This window comes from Pygocentrus nattereri, chromosome 29, assembly GCF_015220715.1.
Source record: "Pygocentrus nattereri isolate fPygNat1 chromosome 29, fPygNat1.pri, whole genome shotgun sequence".
NCBI classification, from domain to species: Eukaryota; Metazoa; Chordata; class Actinopteri; order Characiformes; family Serrasalmidae; genus Pygocentrus; species Pygocentrus nattereri.
The window spans coordinates 18,399,455-18,420,327 of NC_051239.1; the positions used below are offsets into that span (position 1 = coordinate 18,399,455).

The window sequence follows — 20,873 nt, forward strand, 5'->3', positions numbered from 1 at the left end:
TCAACCACCGAGGTGGCTTGAGTTGAAGTTCCCTCTCATTTTTTTACACTTGCAGCTATGCAGCCTTGTACATCTGACGTGATGATGTTGAGCATTTCAGAGAACATCACAGAACATAGGTCTAAAGCTTGTGACACTGGAGACAAGTCCAAAACTTACTGGGCAGGATACTGCAGGGACGTCCTTGAAAACGGTCAGAATGTAAGCTACTTTACTTGACTAAATTTGAAAAATTACTAGTGCGAAAAAAAACTACTAGTGCAGCCCACCTGGACCACAGTCTAGCTTTTGGAATCCACCTTCTAATACTCTTGTTTCAACTCAAGAAGGACTTGTTAATTAGGTAATTAGGTAATAAAGGAGAAAAAAACACCAAAATATGCAGGGCCAGGGACCAGGACCAGGACTAGGGATAGAAACCACTACTCTAGTCCTTCATCAGTGGTCATTTCCAGACCAGACAACAGCTCCTGGCTGGACATTTGTAGATGGACCACTTTAAACCTAGCAGTGATTCTAAAAACTCCAGGAAAGCTGCTGTACCTGATGCACTCATTCCAGCGCCACAAACACTACCGTTCTCACATTACATCAGTCACACTGCTTTGTTGGGAATCATCCGCCACCCAAATAATATCCAATTGTTGAATGAATTTTGTACACGTATAACATAGACCTGTAAGTTATACGGACCTCATATGCTGGATGGTGAGTAGAAATACGAGCTCGATGTTTCTAATGAAGTAAATGTAAAGTAAGTGATGAGTTTAATTTGCTGGATGTAAACAATGGCTTGTTTTCAGGATGGAACAGATGGGCAAGAATATAGATATTCCAGAGAACTCCTGGAGATGTTAATCACCATAATGACTAAATGTATGTTTGTTTTCTTGATCAGTACCGTGAGATGCTAGAGGTCAGCTGCAGTAACATGGCTCTGGAATTTACATTGTGCGGGGAGGGCCTTGCGCCCCTTGTCACCTGCTCACTTGAGGGAGGGGTTATGAACTTCGGATATGTGCTGGAGAAAGAAAGTGCCACCCAAGTGTTCACAGTAAGACTTTAGCCCATTATTAGCAGCCTTATTATTACACATCTTACCGAACTCCAGTGACTTTTACTTTTTAACCACTTACACCCTGCACTTAAGAAAATGCTTTACATTCACATGACAGAACTGTGCAGAAGCCATATGTATTGCAATTAATGCCATTTGGGCAGGAAGGACTTATCTGCTCACCAAAGCACTTTGTATGAATAATAATGAACAATGAATAAATACAAATGCATGAAGAAACAATACATTGTGATTGTGTGAAGTCCAGGAGGTTTTTATAGCACTTCTGACTCTCCCTTTATATTTCTGTAAATATCTGTCACCCTCATTTCTTCTCTGATGTGCAGCTGCAGAACTCTTCCCCTCTGCCTGTTCAGTTCAGTGTGTTGTTGGACAGTCTCTGCCCTTCCAAACACAGCGACAATCGCTTGCTCCCAGCATTCCTCTCAGCACACTCTATACCACACACAACTTTGGGTAAGTAGGCAGCGGATGCCTATATACAATTATTATATTATAATAAGATGCTGTAAAAAAAGAAGAAGAATTTTTACTTGTGTCTAGAATGATGAACGGACCTGTAGATTCTTCCATAATAACAGGAGAGCGATTCAAACTAGGGCCACTGGTTGCAGGACATCATTAACATAACGTTGGGCTGTCAAAGTGCCTATAACGAAGACCAAAGGTCTGGCATCGTATGAAATTGCACCCCACACCATGACACCAGGCCAACTGGACACGTGACGCATGACAGCAAACCGTTCATCTCGTTGCTGACCACGGTGGCTCCACACACGGATTCGTTGTTCGTCTCCACCGAGACAAAGATGGGTCTCATCACCGAAGATGACCCGCTGCCATTCTGAGTCACATATGTCCAGTACACTCACTACGTTTACTTCCTCTGTAACTACCTCGACTAACATTAACTTGGACTATAACTGACTACACAGCAGTACATGAGAGATTTCTGAAAGATGCCTGGCTCAGCCATTCAGGTGAAGTGTTGCTATTAGTGTGATTTGCACTGTTTGTATTTGTGGCATACTGATAAACCAATATCTTAGGAAGAATTCCAACCTGCATATCAACCATTAATATTGCCTCCCCTTAAATACTAGAATTACAAATTCTTCCTTGAACATTTTTAATACTGCTTGTCATCCCACACCACTGACAAGTCGCTGCTTTAGCCATATACTGACATGCATACGTGTCAGAAATTGCTTCAAGGTGGTGGCGTTCTCTATTGCCGATAATGATACAGTGTATAAGGCTAGTATCTGCGGCAATACCTTCATTGTAACCTTGATGCTAATGCAACAGGCACATCCATGTTACCAAGCTAATGGAAATTGGCATTGGTAAATTTGTATTACAAGCTATTTGCATTGGACATTGTAATGTGTGGCTGGCAAATGCTTATAATTTTGTGACTGTATATAGTATTTTTGCTCAAACAAGCTAAAAACATTTACCATGCATGGTCTATACCAGGGGTCCTCAGCAGAATATCATTTTTTAGGTAAAAATAAAACAATGCTTCTCTGCAGTAAAATAAAGCTCTGCTGATCATTCTAACACAGTTAATAACACAGTTAACAATAATGTTATTAACCGCTGGAGTTAATGTAGCCTATAACTGTTAATTCACCCTTTAACCCTGAAGGTTGCCATGCAGCCTGCTGGTCATCATAACAACGCAGACAACAGTTTGGCCGAGCTTGAAGCTAATGAAAAGGCAAAGAGAAAGACTTAAGATGAACATTTAAACAATTTGTAAAAAGAACTGTTTTATTTGTGTTTATAATCAGTCTGGCTGGTTTCATGATATGTTTAGTCTGCAACGAGAAACTGTCAAACACTAAAAAGTCACAAAGCTGAAGTCAGCTTCTTGTTCTCCAGCTTCTTGTTCTCCAGCTTCTTGTTCACCAGCTTCTTGTTCACCAGCGTCTTGTTCTCCAGCGTCTTGTTCTCCAGCTTCTTGTTCACCAGCTTCTTGTTCTCCAGCGTCTTGTTCTCCAGCTTCTTGTTCACCAGCTTCTTGTTCGTCAGCTTCTTGTTCACCAGCTTCTTGTTCTCCAGCGTCTTGTTCACCAGCTTCTTGTTCTCCAGCTTCTTGTTCACCAGCTTCTTGTTCGTCAGCGTCTTGTTCACCAGCGTCTTGTTCTCCAGCTTCTTGTTCACCAGCTTCTTGTTCGTCAGCTTCTTGTTCGTCAGCTTCTTGTTCGTCATTTACATTTACATTTATGGCATTTGGCTGACGCTCTTATCCAGAGCGACTTACAGTTTGATCATTTTACACAGGCAGGCCAAGGTGGTGTTAGGAGTCTTGCCCAAGGACTCTTATTGGTATAGTGTAGGGTGCTTGCCCTGGTGGGGGATTGAACCCCAGTCTACAGCGTAGAAGGCAAAGGTGTTAACCACTACACTAACCAACCACACGTCAGCTTCTTGTTCTCCAGCTTCTTGTTCACCAGCTTCTTGTTCACCAGCTTCTTGTTCTCCAGCTTCTTGTTCTCCAGCTTCTTGTTCTCCAGCTTCTTGTTCACCAGCTTCTTGTTCTCCAGCTTCTTGTTCACCAGCTTCTTGTTCACCAGCTTCTTGTTCAGATTTTCCTGTTCCATTTTAAATTGTGCCTAAGGTACCAGAATGTAACTGCTGCACCATTTAAGGTGGGATGGGCAAATTCTTACATTTGAATGAAAAGCTGAATTCAGCCTGGTAAAAAGTTGAACGTTCAGAGACATTTTACCTGGAAAGTATTTCACTTTTGCGGAAGAGATTCCTGTCGGAGATGCGAGAAAAGCCGTGATAGCTGAACTTAGGCTGAAAGCAGAGCAAAGTACGTTTTTGTTTGTTTCATATTTTTAACTTACGAGGACATACTGAGACATATTTACAGCCAAGACAGTAAAGTGGACATAAAATGTTGGGGTGGTTCAACAAAAATTAAACCCAAGGTGGTTTGATTTTTGTTGAAAGGATAAAATGGCTCTTCCTAACATTTGGGTTGTCCACCTCTGGTTTATACTGTGCTCTGTGGCAGTCATAGTGGAGCTCTCTACCTCCGGTTAAGATCCACAGCCCCTACCTTGTCCCCTCTACTGATACAGCCAATTGTCATTAATATGCAAAATCAACATCCACTGTTTAAGCTGTCTTTCACAGAGGAAATGACAGAGTAAAACACTTCAAACAAAGAATAATATAGGGTGTGATATTTTTAGAGTACAGGGAACTATATTATATATGAAGTTGTAAGAAATTTGTAAAATGTGTCATTCTTAATAAGTTCTTGATGTTCCCAGAATGTGAATAGAACATCTTGAAATAAAATGAAGTTGTTGCCTTTAGTTCTCTAATTCCCACCCACCTCCACTAGCTTAATGCTGATATCACAATATGCCAGTGGAAGGCTAATTTACGCAGAATTATGGATCGTGCATTAAATTTAACCATGATCTGAGATTGGTTCTTGTTTCTCTGTGACAGTGCATATTCTCTCAAGTTGTAGTCTTTGTGTTACAGCGTTTAATTTTACAGTCTGAGCAGGGTGAGGTACTTTTGTACCACTGGTTAATCCATACAGAGTTCAAATTTTAAAGCTCTGAAATGTGTCATTTCTTCTTCTGTGAGTTCTGTGTCCATTAAATCATCTTATTTTGTTCTGTTTTTTTTTTTCTCATCTTCACAGGCACTCAGAACTATAGTGGGCAGAGTGTGTTCACTGTGTCTCCCATAGGCGGCATTATTGGCCCTGGAAAATCTCAAGACATCACTGTGACCTTCCAGCCTGACCATGAAAGCCTACATTACCGGGACATACTCAGAGTGCAGCTCATGAACAAAGTGAGAATGACCTGCTGATAGCTGTAAATTATATTGCAAATTAAACTGTAACAACAATGCTAGGGGTGTTAATCTCTGACCTCACAGTGATTCAGTTTAATTACAGTGCGTTGAATACTTAACTTTGAATATCATTATAATTTATTATAATTAGTTCTAACATTCCACAATCAATGTAGCTGAATCAACACAGTCAGACTTTAATATGATTATATTGTGTATAATTAAATAAATAGTAATTATATTTTGTGTGTGTGTATATTAAGTGATTAAGTTAAGATTAAGTGATACATTTTTGATCCCACAACCGGGGAAATTCCACCTCCGCATTTAACCCATCTGCGAAGCATGTCCACATGTTTGTATTAAATTGTATTATATTTACACAATTTCCATAATTAACTAACCTAAACCACTTGGTCACCTAAGCTGTACGTAAAATGCTGTATGTACATTTTTTCTAGAGGTAAGAGGTAGCCTCTAGAGCTACAGGTAACCTAGCTGCTCTAGGGAAATACCCAGTCATGTTAGCTTGGTTGTTTTACTGCAGTGAGTCACATGAAGCACATTGAACTTCCAAAGCACGTTGGCAATTGTTTTCAGTTCTGTGTAGTGTTGTGAGTTACATACAGCAAGAATTACAGTACATAGCAGAGAGAACCAACAGGCGGCTTCTTAACAAATTCTCTTTCGACTTTTGGGATGCGTGCCTGTACATTTCTTAGAAGAACGTGAGTTCAAGCATATTTAACAAGCCGTTTAACAGCAGATTGTTCCTCTCTTAATTTCCTGGGTGAGTATTGCCTTCTAAGCATCATCATTTGGTTACTTGTCAATTATTGGCAATATGCAAATACATTGCCCTATTGCCCATGCTGAATAAATACACATATGTACATGTTTATATAAGTACATACATATGTGTGTATGTATGTATATATATATATATATATATAAGCACATGGTAAATGACATGACATGTATTTTGGTGACTAACTCCATTATTTTCATATTAAATCTTTTTTTTAAAAAGGCAATATATTTACATTAAAATGAATAAACTTCATTTTATTCCTCCCAGAATCAAAACCGATCGGGGGTACACTCATCCAACCGTGGATACAGCTTAAGTAAACTATTTAAAAAGAGTGATTTGATAAATAAATAAATAAAATCGAATAATTTGTCACAATTTCATGTTTGAAACACTTAAAATCAATGTTGCAGTTTTGCAAGAGGTGTCGTTTTAAAAGTGTCCACCTTATTGTGAATGTTTGTCCATATTCTAAGCAAAGACGTTAGTTTTATTTTCAGTAGTGGTGAATAACTTTTTTATTAATGTGTGGTTGTGACATCGGACATTTTTTGGGTGATACAATTGATGTTCCTGTTTAAAAGTGAATTTATGCAATTATAAAAGCTATAAAACAAATAATAATAAATTAAATATATTCTTGCAGATAAAAAATACATTTTATCCATTTAAATCTTGAAGGTTATTTTAAATGACCATTTAAATCATTAACCCACATCCATGAGTTTATGTGCATGCATGTATTTATCATGCGTGTGTGTGTGTGTGTGTGTGTGTGTGTCCGTCCACAGCAAAGCGTGTGTGTTGTGGAGTTACGGGGTGCAGCACGGTGTCACACCATGTTTGTGTGTGGTGGGGACACGTTAGACGTGTGCTGTGAATCGCTCATCCCCAACCACATATACAGCACGGCACAAACAGAGCGCACAGGTAGTGCTCTTCTCTCTTTCTCAACATCTGTGTCATATACCATTATGTTTGTATATATTATATATATACGTTTATCTATATGTTCATACCTCAGAATTTCATTCACTACTTCCATACTTTTGAGGTTGCATTACAGAAACATCCTTAATCTGAAGTCCTACCTTGTCAGTAATCATGACCATTTCAGTTAGTATCTTACTTAGATGACCAGCTATTACAGAATAACCTTTCTCAAGTTCATTATCAGCTCCTTCATCATATATTAACTTCAGATTGGACAGGAAATATTACAGAACCATCTTCACCTCTCAGAATTCCCCAGTACCTAACTTGGGAAAAACCCCAACTGTGTTTTAATGACATAGGGCTTTAACTGAATGACGATGTTTACATCTTAACCATTTAAACCTGTAGGAAATGTCTTAACTAATTAAGCATCTTTTGAAGATAGAACTTTCTCCATCATTCAATAGTGTTAGGATTGTTTTTCTTTTGCAAAATCCCAGCATTTAAAAAAAAAAATCATTCAAGTATCCCAACGGAATATTTTAGGAAATATTTCAGAATGTCATGCATGCAACGCACAATTTCTGCAGGATCAACATGCAGTTTCCAGTTCAGTGAATCCTTCAGTAAAAAAAGTCTAACTCTGGATATTAATGTATGTCAATGGTTGCTTGGTAACAAGTCTCACAAACCAGAGATTACCTATTGTCAGAGAGTCTAGGGTGTTTTATAGCTAAGAAACACCTACCTAAACACTGACAGCCAAAATAACCAACCACAGTCCTTTGTTTTCTGTGATGTGTAGACAGCAGGAGTCCAGTTTTCAAAAAAAGAAAAACACGAGAACCAAGAAGGACTTAAAAATAATTTGTAAATGTGATGCCTTGATTTTTTTCAGCTGATTGTGTTTCCCATGGGAGGTGAAGGTCACCCAAGTACACTTTCGCCCCATTTTAATCATATCCCATTTCCATTTTGTCCAATGTGAATAAATTCTAATTAGAAAATATTTCACATTGTTATTAATAAACATAGCACACAGTATCTCTTTCACCCTGTGGTCATCTCCACAACCTAAACCTTTTTAAACGAAGGTTTTGTTTATCCAAATTCCTCAGTACGCCTCTCTGGGATTTCCCATGATGTCTAACTACATATTTTATGCTTTGTTCGAATATTTGATTAAGTCAGCAAGTACTATGTTGAGATTTCCATATATTCAAAAACCCACTGACTTTCCCTCAAACCTGTGGGGAGCACTGTATACCTACCTCTGAAAGGCTCATGTTGTCATTGCCCAGTCCTGTCAGGCTGATAAAACGCACAGTTGAGTAGTTTAGTGTCATCTAGTCACCTGAGTGTTGCTGCAGTACTGCAATTTCTCTCCCATCTAGTGCTGTATATATTAGCAATAGGGCTTTTTCTCTTTTTTAACCTTTATAACTATAATCTTTCCTTTCAAAGTAAACACACAATGTGATTATTTTGCGGGAAGTTTTTTGTAAGCGTATTTTTTCAAGTCTGAATGTATACTATGCCTCTCTTGCTGTCTCATACAGGGGCTGAGAAGCCACCCACCCCAGTGTTGTTGACTTTGAAAAGTGTGTGTGGTGAGGGTAGGGTGATGGCGGCAACGCGGGAGTTAGAGGTGGGCTGCATTCGTACTGCACAGCCAGTCCCCAAGAAGGTAACAACCAAAAAAAACTACACACTCCATACAATGTATGGGACACTTTAACATAGATTCACCAGACCCTCACAAAAGCTGTGTGGAAAATTCCACCAAATAGGGTCAAAGTTGAAAACACATTTTGGAATTTTAGCTGACTTGGACTTTTGCCTTAAGTAACCTTATGCCTTGAACAGGTGTACATAAAACATAATCACAATATTTTTCATTAAAACACAAAAAAAGTTCTCAGCTGCAGAAAACCTGCGTTTTGGTAGTGACAATTCTTACGCTTGCACACTGGTTTTCAGACTCTGGGACACATTTACTTCTAAACAGTGTGATCTAACTGCTCACCATGTGAAATACATTTTTATTCAAAAAGTTCAACACATGATAAAGCTAAATCTTTCAACTTCACTTTAAAACACTGTAGTGGTATATAGTACATAGAACATATTATGCACTGTAAAATTTAGTTGTTCGGGACTCTTCCCAATAGAAAGCACCCTATAAAGGATGATGTTGTATATATTTAGCAGAGGTGGGCGAAGTACACAAATTATGTACTGGAGTTAAAGTAGAGATAACCAAGATAAAATAATTATTACTCCAGTAAAAGTAGAAGTTCCTCCCTTTAGACCTCCACTTGAGTAAAAGTAGTAAAGTATTTGCCTTCAAATGTACTTAAGTATAAAGTAAAAGTACTAAAACCTTAATGAACTTAATGCAACTTACGAGTTTAAGTTGAATAAAAACTGGCTTTGAACTCAGGATCACAGATGAGCTCCTTTACTATGTTGATCTGTAGGCGTCTGTTCATAAACATAAACCAGCCCAAACTCATTTACTATAAAATGAAATGGTGTTTGTAGAAATTCAGAAAAAAGCCGCGTCAGTCTCGACTGCATATGTGGACATATTTCTATATTGAGCTCTATTTACACAAAGTTAGGTTAGTTCATCATTTATGTTGAACAGACTCTCCCAAAGTTTTACGCTGCTGCGCTGACGTTGAACCGCGTGCTGCACTGGGTCGGTATGACCAACAGGTCAAAACCAGCTCTAAACAAAGTGACCGCTGGGCCCTGATTGGTGCTCTGGCTTTGCGCTTCTTTCGTTTTGACATGTTACGTTTTTATACACACAGAAACCAAAAGGAACAACAGATTTCTCAAAATGTAGGAGGAAAAAGTCGGATATTAGACTCTGAAATGTAGTGGAGTGAAAGTGAAAAGTCGCCCAGAAACTTCAGTACAGATACACCAAAAATACTAAAGTACAGAAACTAATTACATTTACTGAGTTACTGTCTACCACTGATATTTAGCTTATTGTCTCAATCAATGCCTTGAACCTAAATAGATCATAACATAATCTTTGGAAAGGTCTGAATACTGAACTGTTTGTTTAATAGTTTTACTGTAAGACTGCAGTCTGATCTAATACAGAGGAATGGTCCATATATTCATATCTTTATGTATTTGTATGGTCTTTATTACACCACAAGCCTCCTCACTGTTTATGCATTCAGACTGTGCTGAATATAGTTTTTAGTCTGAGGTAGAACCTGGTGCACAGTTAGGTTTTTTAAGGTAAAGTGGGACAATTTGTCTGCATAACTGACACATTGCTTTAAGCTTAAGGGAAACATGTTAGCTGTGGACAAGTGGCAGTACAGTAAATCCTGTAAATATCTTTAATCTTAATTCATTTATAACACAAACTGGACTGGCCCAGTATTTTCAAAAAACAAGTTTCTTTGGCGGATGGGTAAGGTAAACTAACACTGTCTTAATCAGGTTCAGGTGTCACTAAGGTAAACTAATATATGTACCTTCTGGCTTTGACACATTGACATGCCATGGTATATTAGCTCTTTAAAATGTGCCACAATGGGTCACATTTTTATTTTTTTCTTTAGATTTTTTTAACAACATTTAAAAATTATAGTTGTCTTTTGTATTGTGTCAAAATTTCCACTACGAGTTAAGCGTCTATTGCATGATGTTGCCTCAGGGCAACAAACTCATTTTCCTCACTTTACAGTGCTAAGGTGACATGTATTTACTGGTCATGAGAGGGTTAATACCTAAGGGAACGGTTTGAGCAGACCAGTAAAGAGCGTGTACTTGGGCACATTAGAATCTTTTGGGCATTCTTTTTTTTTTGGGCAAACTTTTTTTGGGATGGTGCAGCTTTTGGACGACACAACTTTTTCATCAGATTCACATCTACTACAGTGCAAAGTTACTTTACGTTCACTACATGTAAACAATTTGTTGAAATTGTAGTTCTCTCTCTCTCTCTCTATATATATATATATATATATATATGTGTGTATCAGTGGCTGCTGGTCTTTCAAAGAGGGGAAGCTCAATGTCAGCTTACATCATAAAATCATGTCAATGTATTTATCCATAGATTCTGCCCTCCGTTCCTTTTCAGGAAAACGGCCTTAGTTACACAGATCCCCAAAACCCAGTTTTGACCAGACAAGACATGATCCCTGAGATAATTTCTCTGAGCAAACACCCAGAAATGGGTTGCAGTTTGTCTTTCGACATTAATAGCTCAAAATAGCTGTCAATCAAAACGGGATTCAGCCTTTCGACTGATCCTCCAATCACCAACTGCACATATTTGACCATTAAATTTTTGACATTTTAGGGGAAGCTGAGCTTCCCTTGCATATATATATAGTTTTTTATTTTATTAATGATAACCTATTCTGTGTGAAAATGATGATATATTGTTTGATATATATTGATATATTGATGATGAAATTGTAATTCACTCTGGATAAGAGTGTCAGCAAAATGCCGTAAATGATGTATTGTTTGAAATATTGATGATATATTGTATGATATATTGACGATGATATATTGTTTGATATATTGATGATGATATATTGTTTGATATATATTGATGATGAATATATATAGTTTGATATATATTGATATATTGATGATGATGATACATTGTTTGATATATTGATGATGATATATTGATGATGATATATTGTTTGATATATATTGATATATTGATGATATATTGTTTGATATATATTGATATATTGATGATGATATATTGTTTGATATATTGATGATGATATATTGTTTGATATATATTGATATATTGTTTGATATATATTGATGATGAATATATATAGTTTGATATATATTGATATATTGATGATGATGATACATTGTTTGATATATTGATGATATATTGTTTGATATATAGATGATATATTGTTTGATATATATTGATATATTGATGATGATATATTGTTTGATATATTGATGATGATATATTGTTTGATATATTGATAATGATACATTATTTGTGATTGTGATTTTTTATAAGATCATTTTTATGCTTGATTTCTAAGTTATAAGAAAGCTGATTGGTTAGCCCACTAATCATGTGCTTGCTCAACCCAGCCTGTTAGAAAATACGACCGCTCACAAAAGAAAATGCCTGTAAAAGAAAAAGCAAATTAAAAAATTGCTAAATAACACACACCCATATGGTAACTAACCTCGTGCAAAACAATAACTGATATTAATGCTCTTAGCCAATGAAAATCATCTCTAAAAGCTACTTCTGTCAGGTGAAGGAAAAACGAATTCCTCAGAACAAACTTGCAGTGAGAATGGCGGTGGCAGTAAATTAGAGTCCTTTAAGCCCTATGTCAGGTGTTACGGAGGCGTACTCCACTCAAACAGACGCTGTCAATCATCTGGAATGGCTTATTTGTGTTCATTTCTCAAAACTTTCTAAACTAACAGACAGACTTATACTGACTTTAAGGTAAGCTGAAGTTTACTGTCATGTCTAACGATAAATAGTGTTTATAAAGCAGTGCTAAGACACAAGGTAGGTGGGCAGCTTGTGTTAAAGTGTATACGGCAGCATGCTCAGTACTCAAAACTAATTCTGAACGCTGCAAAAGTCATTATAAAGAATGCCACAGCATGCGCTAACATAGCTAATAACTCTCTGCACTCCTCTCCTTCGTCTGTTTCCTCTCCCCTCGGTCAGAATGTGGAGTTCCTCTGGGAGGACGTGGCTGCTTTGCAGCAGCATGGCTTTAGTGTGGACCCTACCAAAGGAAGTGTGGATGCGGGACACAGGCGCACCATCACTGTCACTTGGACGCCCCCTGCTGGACACACTGTGAGTCGCAGGAATGAAAAACCTCCAGGCCTTATTTGTCCAGCATTTTTAATCAGAGTGGGTAGGCACTGACTTTTGGATTTATCGGATTTGTCAGCTCATGATTCTGAAGCAGTCAGGTGACTAAACACAGAAATAACGTGTAGTATTAAGATGGAAAAAAGAGTGTGAATGAAGATATTCAGGAAAACGTCAATAGAGGAGTGCAAATACAATGCAATACACAATACACATATAATAAGTAATTATTTAATCAGGGAAGCTTTATTATATCCATAATGAATTTGGTCAAGGTTACAATTGCATTCCATGTAGTTGTTCTCATAAATTTGACCTATAATAATAATGATTGTAGTGTACTTTCTTGTTAAGTTCCAGGCTGCAATTAACAATGCATTCCCCCAGTCAAGGACTATGCCAGTCAAGGACTTCTAAAGAGTTTTCCATCTCAGAAAAAGATGCTGCCAAAGGTTTTTTGTCTGATGAACCATTTTTGGTTCCCTGAAGAACCGATAAGATTTGGGAGTGTCAAGATCCTTTTAAAGGTTTAAAGAATCTTCACGTAATGTAAAGGTTAGACACCAAGTCTTTGTTAAACCTTTATTATGTGGAGGTTCTTTAGACTTACAAGGTTTTTACACTCACACATTCCAATCACTAAAAGGTTCTTTAGGGAACCAGAGATGGTCCCTCTAATGTGCCACACAAATATCCCTTTTGGCGTCTCTGTTTTTAAGAGCGCAGGACTAGGGTTGGTGACCACTGGTATAGATTGTCCTTCCCTGTGGATGCACCCTTACAACTTTTTTTATTTGAAACATATGACAGACACAACATATGCTCTGAACATTGTTTTGCGTGCTTGTCAGTGTAATGACATGCCATCAGTGACGCCACACACATATTTCGGTGACTGAGGCTTTATTTAGATGTATACAGTAACACAGAGTCTCCCTAAAAAGCTTACAGTGATGCTCAGAAAGGTTCTTAAAAAGTTAAATGAATGTAATGTAAGAAATCGAAAGACGTCGTGCCAGTTTGAGCATATTTAGGCAATTTAACGGATTGCACTCATGCCCCATTAACCCCCATTTTAAGCCTCTCGAGGAAATTCACTGATGTAGAAAATCACTTAATAAATAAAGCTCCAGTAATCAAAAAAGTGTCTGGTTTACCAACAGCATTACATAACACATTATAATAATTTATTGAGCCATGACAGCCAACAGTGAAATTTAGGTCAAACGTGTGAGCTTTCCCTTCATCCATTTCTCATTCACTCATACCAGCCCAACACCCACCAACAGGCCACTGCCATTCCAGTCAAATAACACCACATAATATCTACTTAGTGGTGGTCCTGTAGTGGTTGGGTGTGTAAATCAGGGCTGCTATATTGAGCAAAATGGACTACAGTCAATATCTGTAAACATAAATTGCATATAGATGGTACGTGTACCTGATAAAATGGCAGCTCATTGTATTTTATCAGTAAGACAGTAGTGATGTGAAGCCCACTGTATCAGTGCTGTGCTGTTATAAAAGTTTCAGATGGTCTAAATATTATATTTGCATCAATATTTGACCCAGAATCATATGCAAGTTTCTGAAAAGTCAGAGCAACTAGTGCTAACTTTGACCACACAGCGGCAGATGCTAATGACTGAGGATCGCAGGTACTGCACTATAATGGTGTCATGCACTCAGGTCCATAAATATTTGGAAATGTTAGTGTTATTTTGCTGTATATTGGAGTTGAAACGAAATAATGAGCTCCAAGTTGCAGACTTTCAACTTTTTTAATGTGAGGGCATTTCACACCAGCTGAACGCTGTAGTAACCACCCCTCCACACACACACACACACACACATACACCTATACACACACACACACACACGCATTTTTTACAGGCTCAAAAGTAATTGGACAAACTAATAAAATCATGAACTAAATTGTAATTTTTAATACTTAGTTGCAAATCCTTTGTAGTCAATAAGTGCCTGATATCTGGAAACCATAGACGTCACCAGATGCTGGGTTTCTTCCCTGGTGATGCTCCGCCAGGCCTTTACTGCAGCTGTCTCCAGTTTCTGCTTGGTTTTGTGAAATGCAAGCTCAATTGGATTGAGGTCAGATGATTGACTTGGTCATTACAGAACTCTCCACTTCTTTGCTTTAAAATAAGTCCTGGGTTGCTTCCTCAGTAGGCTTTGAATCATCGTCCATCTGCAGCGTGAAGTGTCATCCACTGAGTTCTAAAGTATTTTAGATAATGTCTGTAAGATGATTTCAGAACTGCACACAACTTTTTCGAGTTTTTTTTGGCAAACTCTAAACTGGTCATTCTGTTTTTCATACTTATTGGTGCTTTATAACGTCTGTCTTTACTCTGTGAATTCCTCTGTAGATTGTTGATTTTGACACATACATGCCAACCCTCTGCGGGGTGTTCTTGACTGTTGTGAAGGGTTTTTTTTCTTCACCAAGGGAATAATTCTATTTTCCGTGGTCTTTCGGGCCTTGTGGAGTTTCTGAGCTCACCAGTGCATTCTTTCTTTTTCAGAATGTACCGAGTAGTTGATTTACACACACCTACATTTTTGCTATATCTGACTTTTCAGCCTGGCTTGCTTCAGCTTACTTTGGACTTAATATTGATCGTTAATTTCAAAAGATTCCTAATGCAAACACCACACCTGACATCAGCTCCAGACTTTTTTTATCTACTTACTTGTAAGTAAAATAATTCAGGAATAACACACAGCTGTCCATGTAATAATAACTTTTGTCCTGCTAAAAATAGGTTGTGTATGGAAATGGTTGTAATTCCTGCACCGTTCACTCAGTTCGGGGGTAAATGCCTTCAAATTAAAGCTGAAAGTGTGCATATTCATTATTTTATTTCAACTCCAATATGATGTGATAAATAGCTAAAATAGCAATAACTTTGTCAGCGTTTATATATTCATGGACCTGACAGCATCTGTTGCTTTTTATTTTCATGCAAAAAAAGGAGAGACCTTTAAATTTTGAATCTTTGAATCAACGAAAGGGAAAAAGCCATCACTGTATCTTGGTGATTTGAACTGGATTCATTGAAATCCTGTGTTTTTGTGGCCTCTAGACAACAGATCATACGCCTGTCTTTGTTTTTCAGTTTTTTTAGTAATTGGTTTTGTGTGTTTTTACGTTGTTTTCCAGCCCAGTGAAGTTGTTCAGGTGCGTGTTCCCTTGACTTTGAAAGGAGACGAGACTGAGGTGTATAGCGTCACTCTCATGGCCTGCATATCCCACAACGCTCACTCTGCATAGGACCTGAAACCTTTGACGAATTTTTTTGAAAAACTTTTCATTCTTCTGTAAATGCCATGATTTTAGACTTCAAGCGTTTATATTTATGATGTCAATATTAAACATCTCTTTGTTACTTAATAATAATAATCAAGTAGTTCTAATTCCTGTGATTTGTTCAATTTGTTACTTTCTTTTTACTGTTTATTGATAAAAGTGTTGTAAATGTTCTCTACAATTTTATGTCACGCATTAAGCATACAATTTTATTTTACTAGTAGGAATTACATGCTTGAATTGATTTTGTGCCAATAAAAAATGAATTGTTATAGGAAAACATTTCAACATTTAAAGACTAAACTTTCTATTCTTTTGCATGTTTCCTCTGGGTGCTCCCGGTTTCCTCCCACCAGTCCAAAGACATGCAGTCAGGTGAACTGGAGATGCTAAATTGCCCCCGGGTGTGAGTGAATGTATATGTCTGTGTGTGCCCTGTGATAGAGTCCTGTCCAGGGTGTTTCCTACCCACTGACTGCTGAGAGCACAACCCAGTGCTCCAGAACTGTATATACTGTGGCAGTGCAACATGATTCACAGGCAAGTAGACACGACTCCTCATCCTATTTGTCTCATTTACAGAGCCTGGGGGGTTTACATTTACAGAGCCTGGGGGGTTTCCTCTGTCAATATATTTTACTGACAGCTGACAGAATACATGCAGAATTTCCCTGAATATTACAGAAAGAGTTCGAACTTAAAGACCCCAACCAGTTGCCTTCTGTCAAAAATAAAGACCTGTTTCATACATTTCAGTAAAACCTTTTTCCCGTTGCATTAAAACAAGTTTCATACTTTCCTTTTTCTCCTGCAACCTTTTTTTATATTGCTGTTTGTGCATAACCCCCAGCGTACAGCCTATTCAAGACTACATGTTGATTGACAGGCCTTGCGTGAGACATAACAGTCCACTTTAGTTTTCAGTAGAGCACAGGCATATCACACTAACCCAGCTTTACATGGGCGGGTATGAAGAGAAGACCAATACAGAGCACAATGTAGGAATGTGTTTGATTATTTGAGTATACGACCCTAAATCCCTCAGTAACCCTTGCATTTTTGCTTTGCAACCTGCACACCAAGATTTAGGTTTATGTACTGAAAGATTCACTGAAAAACTGCAAAATACAAAGTAAAAACATGTTACATGAGTGTCTTACCAGCCCTCACGTCAAAGATAACACCCAAAAACTGTCATTATGTCAGCTTTGCTGTCATTTCGTCTTATCACAGATGTGAATGAGATGTCGTTTCTCTAGGACACTGTGCTGCATTTAACATGGAACAATAAATACAACAAATACAGACAAGCTATACAAATACAATAATCTCTTCTGTACAATATACAATAACATAACAATGCAATAAAATGTTGTATGCTGTGGAAGTGTGGAACCCATCACTTGTCATGGATAATTCCATTGAAGTTAATGTAATTTCGCTCTAGAAAACCTGCGAACCCTGCAGAGACTGGACCTTAGAGGGGAATTCCACCAGCAGTGGGTGTGGCTGACACCCGTACTCAGTAATTAGGAGGGGTGTCCGCACAGTTTTTATATTTAACGCTGATAGTGGTAAAATAGTGGTCAATTTAAAAAAAATCGTAGAGGCATTAAATCAGACGTCTGGTTCCTATTACCACTGCTGTAAACTATGACTCAATAAGTTTCTATAGAAAGGAGGATTTCACATCAAACCACTCTGAATTACTTTATTTACATATTAACAACTAAATGTTGAAATTCAGAAACAATAAAATTCCATTTTGAGGCCTTCGGTCCAGCACCTCACTTGGGCTTGCTTGTCTGTATTTATCTAGATACTACAGAGAAAAGAATCCTGATTGGACAATGTCCGTTGGACTGCTTTATAGCCCTTTTTATTCCAACGAAAACTTACTAATGAAATAAGTAGCACAGCAATACTAATAGGGCTGGTGTCTCGGGAAGGGATTAAGCATTTTGAATGATGAATCTCCATTGAATGATGAATCTCCATTGAATGGAAAATACAGTCCATGGGTAGGCTTAATCCCTGTCTGTAGAGCTTAAATGCACCAAGCATGATGATCTTTTCAATAAAAATGAACTAAACATTCCAGACAGTATTTCTTAGTTTCCAGAAATCACGAAGCTTTCTCTGAAGTTTCCTCTGCAAGGGGTCCCAGGCCAATTGTGTTTTATGTTTCAGAGGAATGTTGCACCGTCAGTGCTTTTTAAGCGTTTTTAAATGTTATGTTCCAAATTGACAGCAGGGGGAGACTGAGAGCGCCCACTCAGCACATCATACATTTACAGCTGGGAAGATTAATTCAGGGAAGAGGAGGGTTCATTTAACTGCTTTTATTTGATTGACCAGGACAATACAATATTGTTGACCAGGACAATACAGAGCACACTCTAAGAATGTGTTTGATTATTTGTATATACCATGCAAAGATAATGGCCTTTATACTGTGTCTATCTAGCTTATCTAATTTAAATAAACAAGAGAAGATGATACAAAAATAAATGGCATTGTTTGTTACTTTTAAAATCCAGAGCTATATATGTTTATAGATTACAATGAAGCCATTCAAAACTCCAATCTATAAGGGATTTTTTCGCCACCTTTATTCTGACAGTCCTCACGGTTTGGGATGGGATTGGATAGTAGTACCCCCTGCTGCGGCATAATTGACCAGGATTTGTGGATGAGGTGGGAATATAGGTGGAAAATAATACACCCAGGCTGACTCACTGTTAGGTTAACAGTACCCCCTCTTGACCAAAGGGAAAACACTTAACAGGCTGAAGCGCAAAACAACAGAAACGAATTTATAATAGCAGCACCATTATGTTGAAGTCTGCATAACGTGGCATTTTGTGACTTGCTCTGTGTTTTAGAAGGAGCTTTAAGGGTGTGGTATGCAAATTTGCACTGGCATACCACATGCCAGTTAAACAGCATTGTTGTTTGTTGCCATTCATTAGTTACAGATGTGTGTTTATGTTTACTGTGTTATTGTGTTGGTCTGTAGGGTAGTTACTGTGGTTTTATGTCTGCCTCAGAGAGGAGTTATATAGCTAGAAGTGACCTTCCTCCTATTCTGGGCTGGGCTGGCAGTTTACCTTTGCTGACTGTTCAGTAAAAGAGCACTTACCTGTAAGCATAACATTCCTTGTGTCTTCCTCTATGCTGACACCACAGTGGTATCAGAAGTGGGATAGTGTCACCTAGCAGTGCTTCATCAAATCTAAAGGTGAGCTACGAAGAGCCTTGCAGAGGACAGTGTAGTGAAGTTTGGCAGTTGAGTTCAGCTGGAGCCTGATGAGAAGGGCCCAGTGCAAATTTGCCTATTGTGCTTGGAAGCTGGACTCTGCAAGTGTAACTGCAAGTGGTCGTGATCACAGCTGGGATGCATGCAGACTCAGTCTAGATTTCTTCGTGGCTGGAGCTATGCCCGACCTCAGGAAAGAAAGGCTAGAGCTTGGAGATGTGACAAGCAAAGCTGGTAGAGAGTCGAGGTTATGAGCAGCACCCTCACCAGGATTGTCACCATAATGGATGATGGAGAAGGTGGAAGGCGGCTCAGAAGATCGCCACTGCTACTTCAGTCGCCCCAGACTTGACACGGTGAGCTGTGAGGAGTTCCCCTTGCTCAGCAGGAGGACACAGAACTCTTTTGTCCCTTTGCTTCACCATGCCGGTGCTGTGGTTAGGAGTAGGGTGCCCACCGCCGAGGAGCACATGCGAGACACGAGAGACCGAAGCAGGGAGCATGTGCCCCTGCGCACCTCTTTGTTTGAACTGAGTTGGCTGCCAGGAGGCTGCCTCTGCTACTTGATCCATGTTTCAGAAGGGTTTTTTAGTGCCATATTACACAAAGCTATGCCACACGCACTACCCAATCCCCCACCCCCAAATGCTCCACCCCACTCAGCTTTACCCAGGACCACCCCAGAGCAGGTATTATTTGGTGGATCATTCTCAGCACTGACACTGACCTGGCAGTGAGTGGATCATGCAGCAAAGTTGCTGGAATTTTTAAACAACTGAGTGTCACTGCTAGACTGAGAATAGTCATCGACCCAAAATATTCAGCCAGCAGCGTCCTGTGACCAGAAAGTGACCACCAATGATGAACTAGAGGAGAGGCTGACCAACACAAACTGCGCAGCAACAGGTGAGCTTTTGTCTGTAAATGTACAGCTACAAAATTGACCCATGAGGTAAGTGTGTCTATAGAGTGGACAGTGAGTGGACACAGTGTTTAAAAAGTCATTTCCCTTTTTAAGTTTCGTAATGATGGGAAAAGGATTGCCATGTATCTATAAAGCACTGTTCTTTGACGTTTGAGTGTTTGTATCCAAAGAAATGAATAAAAAGCAGAAAGCAGTTGAGACTACAACCTTCCATTTTGCTAACCTGCGTGCCGCAAAGTGGCCTATGAAATTGCGAAATCGATCCATGCTTTAGATGGAATTTAAACCCAGCGATAAGCCCCTCCACCAAATGAGCCCAGAATCGTCTTGGGTGCGGACTAAAGCATTCGTGACAAGTGTGAAAACAAGGTCCATTCTGTTTGCGCATTTTATTCTGTTTAGGATGAAAACCACAATGAATACAGCAAGGGTTGGATTCCAGCACTATAGTAAGCTGTAGTACAAGTCCAGGTTCTCTCAGAACTGAACTCACTCACCCTCAGCTAGACTGAGCTAATCAGCTAGCCATGCAAACTTTGTAAAGCAGAATTTTTTTGAAGATAGTTCTTCAAGGGTTCTACAGGACAGTGGGTCTATTCAGAGCCCTGAGTTCTATTTAGAACAATTTTCATGCTTAAATGGTGAAGTGGGCTGGAGGTAAGGGAACCAGCCCTGTGACCGGAAGGTTGCCGGTTCGAGCCCCTCGACTGACAGTCCATGACTGAAGTGCCTTTGAGCAAGACACCTAACCCCCAATTGCTCCCCGGGTGCCGTGGATAGGGCTGCCCACTGCTCCGGGTAAGCGTGCTCACTGCCCCCTAGTGTGT

At 38.8% G+C, this 20,873-nt stretch overlaps 1 protein-coding gene across 4 annotated transcripts in view; it reads left to right on the forward strand.

Annotated features, from left to right (window-relative positions):
* The window catches only part of cfap74 (cilia and flagella associated protein 74), a 115,585-nt gene extending 98,924 nt beyond the window's left edge, over positions 1-16,661 (forward strand). For 3 of the 4 annotated variants that reach the window (XM_037535979.1, XM_037535980.1, XM_037535981.1), the window contains exons 33-39: positions 899-1,054; positions 1,405-1,534; positions 4,758-4,912; positions 6,518-6,656; positions 8,222-8,349; positions 12,379-12,513; positions 15,716-16,661. In XM_037535979.1, coding sequence (XP_037391876.1) covers positions 899-1,054; positions 1,405-1,534; positions 4,758-4,912; positions 6,518-6,656; positions 8,222-8,349; positions 12,379-12,513; positions 15,716-15,826 — 954 coding nt within the window. In that variant the 3' untranslated portion in view covers positions 15,827-16,661. Of the gene's footprint in view, positions 1-898; positions 1,055-1,404; positions 1,535-4,757; positions 4,913-6,517; positions 6,657-8,221; positions 8,350-12,378; positions 12,514-15,715 lie in introns of those variants that run through there. The other variant, XR_005129898.1, reaches the window with a different exon arrangement.
* The last annotated feature ends 4,212 nt before the right edge of the window (positions 16,662-20,873 follow it).